Below are 8,155 nucleotides of genomic sequence, written 5' to 3' on the forward strand. Positions count from 1 at the left end.
TGGCCATGAGATTTCGTGAGAATCTGCCTGCAAGTGCTTGGCTCGATTGGTGCCCTATCGGCACAGCTTGGCCAGAACCTCTGAGGCTGCGGGAGCAGGGCTTGCAGGCTCAATTGGGATGTGCATCTGTCTGCACATGGATGGACAGATGGACGGCCACTTGCTGGGCTTGTAAATGCATTTCCAAGTCCCCCTGCCCCGTCCCTCCCCACCCCTCCCCTGGAAATGGTGCTTGGTGGGTCGAGGTCTGAAGTTGCTGCTATCATGTGAACCAAGCGTCCTTAGCTCTCCTGACCTGGGGCCCGCTCTCGAGGGGTCACCTTGCGGAGGGTGTGAGCTTCTGGGTTATTAGGGTACAGAGCCAGCATCTTTATTGTCCGGGAGGTGTCAATAAAAGAGCTAAAGTGAGCTCAACGGAGTCCACGTGGAAACCGTCAGTGCATTAAGCAATGAAAATTATGCTGTCAGCAATACGGTTCCCAGTCATTGCCCAGGACGTAAATAGTGTAGGGACAGCAAAGCTAATGGGGAGAAAGAGATTAAAGAATGTCCTTGCAGAGGGAAAGACTTTACTTTTTATAACGCACCATAATGATGAAATTAAGATGCCTCCGAGAGAAATAATTCTCCCACCTATAATTTGGAAACACTTCTGAGGCCAGCTCTCCCCAGTGTCCCTGTCACCCCTGCAGAAGCTGGGCTCTGAGGAAAGGATATTAATGCCTCCAGCCCCAGGGCCCGTCCAGTGCACAGCGGACAGACGCCCCTCCACTCACCCACAGCCTGTCTGAGGGGAGCCGGCCCTGAGGTCCGAGCCGAGGGTCCGCCACAGACTGGCAGCCTGAGCAGACGCCTTCCTGCACCGTCTTCTGCTGCCCCAGATGAAGCTGAGCCCAGGCAGACTCGACCTCCCCTGTCCTGGGCGTCAGCCTGGGCATCTTCCCTCTGTCACTGTGCAGCTGAGTCTCTTCTGTTTTCTGACGGTGTCACTGCCCTGCAAGGACCTGTTCATGGCCTGAGGCCACCACCCATGCCCAGGCCTGCCCTTCAGAGCCACCCCCCGCCCCATCCCACTGGTTCCTGCGCCTGCCTCCAGCCCTCACCACAGCCACGTCTTGTGCCTCGTCCTGATGGTGTGCATGAGGCGGGGGCCTCAGGAGAGGTGGCCGTCGGAGAGCCCTGGAGCCAGGCCCCCTAGGAAAGTGGGCTCTGACGTGTGTTTGGGGGGTCCAGGGGTCTCCTAGCGTTGAAGCTGTCACCCTCCAGCCTCAGCCGCGACTTTCTGTGTGAAAGGACGAAAGGTGGGTGCTGGGGGCCGGGGCTCCATCTGAGTGGGGCAGAGCCAGAGGGACGCTGGGGAGGAGGGTGCAGGAAGCCAGGCTGGGCAGGGGTCTGCAGTGGGGGTCCGCTGCAGGGACACGCAGGCCATGCCCCACCCTCCGCCTTTCCTGTGTGCTCGAGGATTTCAGGGTCTTCTGGGGCTGTTGCCCCTTGTGGGGCTCCATACTTGCTACAGACAGGGCCCAACCTCAGCCCCAGTTCGAAGCTCTTGTGCAGGTAGAAAAGTTTTCCCTCCTCTTGCTGTTCAGAAGCAGGTCCTCAGCTTTGCTGGGCCAAGCACTGGCGTGTCTCTGGCCAAGCCCTACCCTGGGAGCCCAGTGGCTTTTGGTGGGAGACGCCCTAAGCCTGAAGCGTTGGCCTGGCAGACCCTGTGGTGGACCCGACAAGGGGGCCGGGGCATCAGGGGTTGTGGACCCCAAAGCCCACCCACCACGCAGCCCGTGTGCACACCGCTCTGTCCGCTGCCGGCCCGGCCCTGCCCCCGCCCACTGGCCGCTCACCTGGGCCTTCCCCTGCACCAACCCACCTTAGCCACGAAAGCCGCACTTCAGAAAAGCCGCCTGGAAGACTCTTCCCAATCCTTGTTCATTACTCTTGCACAGCCTTTCTTTTCTTTGTTTTTCTGGAAAAAAACCTCTTCCTCCACAGCTGGAGGACACGGGTGTCATTGTCCCGGTGACTGTCGGCGCGTGGAGCGAGGCTGTGCTGAGTTTGCGGATGTCCTCCTCGGGCCCCCTCCACCCGGGTACCAGCCCTTCCTGCTCCTGGACAGCCACCAGGAGGTAGGCACCCAGGCCAGGGTGGGGACACCCATATTGCTCAGCCCCACTCGCTGCCGACACATCAGCCATACACCCACTGCCCACCCCACTGCCCCCAACACCCAGGCCACGTGCCTCGGGGTGCTCGGAGTGGAGGTCCCGGGACAGGCCCCCTCTAAGCCTCTCCCTCTCCCCTCCCCTGCCCGGTCCCTCCAGAAGGCAGACAGCCGGTGCCCTGGGAGGACGACGCCCACCCCGCAGGCACCGCCAAGAGGGAGCAGGTAGGAGAGGCCAACCCCACCGACAGGCTCTGGCCCCCACCAGCTGAGCTGCAGATGGGACCGTGGGCACCCACCCACCCCTGTGAATCTGCACCTCCCAGGTGCTCGTATTCATGGGCAGGGGCCACACAGGACACCACGGGCAAGGAGTCTGCCCGGGGATTGCAAACCTGCCCCCAGCCCCCGTTCTGCAGCCTGGAGAACAGAGAAGAGCCGGGGGGCAGGCTCGCTTCAGGGGATGGGGGTAGCTGGGGCGCAGCTCCCCCTGTATCCCCTCAGCAACTTGCCCAGACAGGCTTGGGGCAGGCAGGGCAGGAGTGTTCTGTGTCCTGCAGCCCCTCACAGCAGACCCTGCTCCCTAGAGCCCCCAGGTGGAGCCCAGTGGAGGTGGGAGAGGCCGTGAGTCTCCCCAGGGGAGGGCGGCCAGAGCCAGGGATTCAAATGGGGGTGTCAAGGAGGCCTGCGGGGCTCTGAGAGCCTGCAGACACCACGTCAGGTGCCAAAGCTGGCCCTGTTTTCCAGAAGAGGAAACTGAGGCACAGGGACTTGGAGTTGAACAACAGTTCACCCAAAGCAGGTTTGGATTTCTGTTTGACACGTTAGGGGAGGGCTGTGTGTCACACCGTGAGGAGACACCCTGTTGCTGCTGCTGGCAGCACGCTCCTTCCCACATGAGGACCTAAAGCCTGGTCCCATCGACCAGCTAGGACGAAGAGAACTTAGGCGGGACCGGCCCTCACCTCCCATCACCCTCCCAGAGCCCCAGGAGCCAGCCCCCCGAGCTGGAGAGGACGTGGCGGGTCCCTCCAAGAGCGGCCAATACCCAGCCCTCACCTGCGCACCTGCGCACCGGCCCACAGGCCAGCGCTGTCTCTTTCTCCTTTGATGGGACTATTGACTGAGAGATATGGGCCCTCCCGCGACAGAGCGAGCCCTGGGGCCTGGGCACAGTGCCGTCGGTGGCAGTGGGCACTGGGAGAACAGCAGCCTGAGATGGCCAGAGAAGTGTTTGGGGGCACGAGAGAGGTCACTAGCGCCAGGTCCCTGACCCACGAGGCCCGTCAGTGTTCTGCCCGGTCCAGCATCAGGAGCCCGGGGAGCATGTGGCAGACACCTGTGGCTGCCGGCTCGGCACGATGACACAGCCACACCCCAAGCGCGGCCGGGGGCTGCGGACCCGACCGTGAGATTCTGCGAAAAGAGCTGAGCAGCAGCTGCCGGCGGTGTGTGTGGGACGGGACGGGGCGCAGGGCTGGCGCGCTGACAAGCCTTCGGTCCCCACAAGCCGCGTGGGGACAAGCCGTTTCCAGCGGGAGCTGCCCCCTCTCCGTGTTGCTCTGAGTCAGGGTTTGTGAATTAAATATGAGGCTCGCTCTGCGCAGTAATGTGAGAAGCGCAGACTTAAAAAAACAGAAAAGAACAAAAGCCCAGATCCTGCGAGCGTGGAAACCCCACCCGCCCGCGTTTCATCCCAGGAACGTGCGCGACAGCCAAACGCCGGGGCACGCCCAGCCGCACGCGCCGGGCCTGTGACCGCGGTGACCCAGCAGCCACGGCGCGGGGGGAGCCTACTCAGCGCAGGGGACCTTCACATCTGTTCCCTCCTGAGGAAACGGAGGGGGCTTGCGTGGGCTCAGGGTGACCGTCCTCAGGCTAGGCTGACTGCAGTCCCAGGAGGAGACGGCCGTGGAATCAGAGTTCACGGTTTTAAAATGACCCACGGCCGCTTCCCCACCTCGTTCCCCCCGCGTCTGAGGTGTCAGGGCTGTGGGTGTTCCTCAGGGCCCCGCGGCTGCCAGGCAGGGCCCCGTCCTGGTCTGGGGTGGACGCCTGAGGCCGAGGCCCATTCTCCCCGGGAGCTGCGTCTCTCCGTGCAGCTGGGATGGTATTTTCCAGATACAGAAACCCTGGAGAGAGGTTTTTAATCGTGAACGAAGCTCACGCTTCCCCCGGGGAGGGGACCCAGCTGTGGAGGGGAAAGGGCCCTGGGGCGCCACGGGTTGAAGAGACGCATCTGAGTCTTCACGGCAAACCTGGCTTCGGCTGGTGCCCTTGCCCAGGCCCAGAGCCCTCCTTCCCGTTGGGCTCTCGCAGCCACGAGGCCTCCCACCTGCTGACACCCCCATGCCCAGATGCTGTCAGCCATCACTGACGGGACATTGGCCTCAAGACTGTACCACAGCCTCCCCAGCTCTGTCCTCCCGGAGGGTCCTCCAACCCACGTGGGTGTCTGTGGGGCCACCCCCACCTGAGAAGAGTGTGGGGGACCCTCCTGAGGCTCCCCCAGCGCTTCGTGCCAGCTCTGCAGTCGGGAAAGGCCTGAGGTCCTCGGGGCCCCCCACTCTGGTTTGGGGACTGACTCCCTGCGCCAGTGTCCAAACCTGGCTCTGGCTTCACCCAAAGAATCCACCTTTTGAAATTCTGAGAAAACCATCCTTCCTACAACCAAGCCTGCCTCTAGCAAACCAAAGGCGCTTGGACTTTGAGACGGCTGCATCTGGTTTTCATTTACGAAATCCCTGCAGAGTCATGGCGTGTGATTCCAGGCCGTCCCACCCCCCGCCCCTGGCAGGGCACAGGCAGAGGGCTCGCTGCCTGCCAGCAGGGCCACGCAGGGCTGAGGATGAGGGCCCTGGCACTCCTGGGAAGCCCACCTGGCCGCCGGCTCCAGGTTAGGGACCCAAGTGGGAGTGCAGCCGGTGGGCTCTCAGGGGTCCTCAGGACTCAAACCACAGCAGCAGGGACTTGAGCTGGGACTCTGTCATTAGACCCCCTGGGTCTGAGAGCTCCCCGTTCCCGCTGCCTCGCCACCCCCGTCACACAGGGTGTGGAGTCGTGACTGACCACTCCATTGTGCACGTGCCGCGACCCCTGTCCTGGACGATCCAGACTCATGGCAGAACTCGAGCCCCCACGCCACCCTGCCACCTCTCCTCCCGCCCTGGGCCCTGTGAGCACCACCAGGGCTGTGCCCCAGCACGCTGCACTTTCTACCTGCAATTTTCCTGCAACGCCCGTACCCCTCTCCCAACACATGACTATCTCCCCCGCTCCTTCCTAAGGACCCTGCGATGCCAGCTGGCAGTCTCAGCTTCCCGGCTCTGCTGGGACCCCCAGAAGCTCCGGTCGCCATCACTGGGGACCCCCTTTCCGTAATGGGGAACGGCACCCCCTTGGGAGGTGGGCCTGCTAGGCCTGACCCAGCCGCTGGGCCTGCCTGGGTCACCTGCAGGCTTCCCGAAGCTGGTGGGCACAGAGGCCACAGGCCTGTCCCCGTCCAGTCTGTCTGGCCGGCCCTGACCCTGCCAGATCGGCCAACACAGCCCGCAGCACAGGCCGTAATCACGCGTTTGTCTGCTGCTTCTTTCCTCATGGTCTGACTTGCCAGTTGCAGAGTGAGCTCCTTGGAGGGAGGGAGGGGACGTGGGGGACTGGCCAGAGGTGGTGACCAGAAGAAGCGTGAAGGCTCAGAGCAACCAGCAGGGGCCAGCTAAAGACGGGGCCCAGGCCCAAAACCAGCCCAGGGACGCAGCCCTGAGGCCATCCAAGAAACCACCCGGCGTGCCTCCTGCCCCTCTCCCTCTCGCTTCCTGACGACGCCCAAGCTGTCACCCCGGTGGCGTGCTCACGCCGGTCTCGGGATGTGTCTCTGACTTCACCGAAGATGCCAAGACTCGTGGCCGCTGATCACAACTGCTACAAACGCATCTCCTGGCTGTTCGGAATCTCGGGCCAACTGGCGAGTCCTTGGCTGCACGGATGAGGTTTCCAAGGTGCCCATGACGTGGTCGGCCAGAGTGTGACAGCTCCCACGTCCAGACGCCTGACGCCCCGACGCCTCCCACCTGGCCTGCAGTGGGGCCAGATGTGGGCACCGCCTGCGGAGGAGCGGGAGGTTCTCCCTGTTCCCAGTGGCCCGAGCCTGGGCTGTCAGACACGAGTCAGCCCTCCTGTGGCCACATGTCCTAAGTGGCCAATGAGGGCAGGCTGTGGCCTGTGCAGTATTCAGCATCAGGACTGAGAGCTCCCGGTCTGCAGGGGACGGCGAAATCACCAGGTGGGGTGAAGGTCAGGGGGGGAGGAGCAGTGAAGTTCAGGGGCCGCTGAACCACCTGGGGTGTCCTGGGCATGGACCAAGAGCCGGCAGCATCTCCCCAACTGCAGGTGTCCGTGAGTGGCGGTCAGGCATGGCCAGGCTGTGGCTGTGGGGCGCGGCCACGCTGAGATTGCGGCTCTGGAGCACTCGCCTCTCCCCAACCCCAGGTGGCTCCGCAGACAGGGGCCACCCTCCATTGCCAGGGGCCCTCCTGCTCCTGGGTCACCTGCTGTGCCCTGGGCTGGTGGCACCAGGGCCAGAGCAAACCGCGCTTCCTGCCTTTGCCACACCAGCGGCCCCTCGTTGTCCAGGAGGCTTCAAACAGAAGACGTGGCTGAGCAAGGGGCCCCTCCGCCTCGACAACGACGAGGAGCCGCGCTGTGATTCCGGAGGGCCGGCGAGTGCAGTGAGCAGAGCACTTCAATTCACACAAGACGGTGCTCGGCCGAGGCCACGTGCCTTTGTCACAGCTTTCAAGCGTAATTGTGGACTATCTTCTTTGACTAAGAAAAATGACCTCTGTGCTCCCTAAAACAGGCATTTCAGTGGAGGAAATGCAGGCAAAGAGTCCCACAAATGCTGAGCGCGGCTTCATGGGCAGAGGCTGGGGTCGCCCTCGAAGAGCCCCGCCTCACACCACCCCCGGCAGTCACACTCTGACCGTTTGAACTCGAGTCCGTGCAAAGCCCACCAGGGCCTGGTCACCCGTGTGCAGGGCACCCCCCAGGAGGAAGCTGCAGCCAGGGCCGCCCCTGGGAGGAGCCCGTCCCACCCCCTGCCACACCGAGCAGAGTCCAAGCTCACTCTGGGCCATGGGTGGGGGACGTGGCACTGTCACACGAGTGACTCCTTCACCACCCCCAGCATCCGGTCCTGGAGTCACCCCGTGTCATGAGTCTACCCTAACGCTGGAGCCACGGCCTGCGCGAGGGGGCGACAGAATGCAGACGGGCGGCCTCCGTGTGGGTGGCGGGCGCCGAGCAGACGTGAGGGCCCCGCACGTGCTGGCTTCCCGGGGAGCCCCGCGTTCCCGTGCGGGCCCCCCGCTGCATTCCTGCGGAGACATTCCAGGCACGTCACGGAATTTCACATCGCGACATAGAGCCCTGCAAGTTCCTGAGAGATGCGAAGCTGTCAGCTGCAAACGATGGACACGGGGAATAAACGGGGCTGTGAATGCGTCCAGCCACATGTGAAAATCCCGTAGCACAGGGGCCCCTAGTTACGTTTACCCCAGAATTCCTAACTGTGTCTGGGAAGGAAGGCGCAGCGGCGACCAGCCCGCCCGCCCGGACACGATCCGACCCGCCTGGTGCCGCACGCGGGACGCTTGTGGCTGTGACCTTGGCGTCACTGCTCGCGGCGGGCGGCTCTCCGCAGAGGACCAGCTCGCCAGAGCCTGACCCTCGCTGGGGGCTGCCAGGGCCCCTCCTCCTTCCTCGGCTCAGAGAAAAATGGGTTTAATTAAGACTTCCGTGATTAGTCATTTAATCAGTCATTAGGCCGACACAGATGGAGTCAATTAATTTTTTTTACTTGAAAAGATGGTCGCTGCCTGCCAGGCCGCGCTGCCCCCTCCAAGCGCTGGGCCCCGTGACCCCTGTGCAGCTAACGGTGGAGGCAGCAGCGCCGGGCGCGCCCCCTCAACTCCCCAAGCCTGAGTGACACGGGACGAC

At 63.2% G+C, this 8,155-nt stretch overlaps 1 protein-coding gene across 1 annotated transcript in view; it reads left to right on the forward strand.

Moving 5' to 3' along the window:
• MORN1 (MORN repeat containing 1) overlaps positions 1-8,155 on the forward strand; it is a 67,767-nt gene that overhangs the window by 48,356 nt on the left and 11,256 nt on the right. The window contains exons 13-15 of the mRNA XM_008577350.1: positions 1,990-2,141; positions 5,446-5,563; positions 6,647-6,885. Coding sequence (XP_008575572.1) covers positions 1,990-2,141; positions 5,446-5,563; positions 6,647-6,885 — 509 coding nt within the window. The remainder of the gene's footprint in view (positions 1-1,989; positions 2,142-5,445; positions 5,564-6,646; positions 6,886-8,155) is intronic.

Source organism: Galeopterus variegatus, unplaced genomic scaffold (genome assembly GCF_000696425.1).
Source record: "Galeopterus variegatus unplaced genomic scaffold, G_variegatus-3.0.2 Scaffold1497, whole genome shotgun sequence".
NCBI lineage: Eukaryota > Metazoa > Chordata > Mammalia > Dermoptera > Cynocephalidae > Galeopterus > Galeopterus variegatus.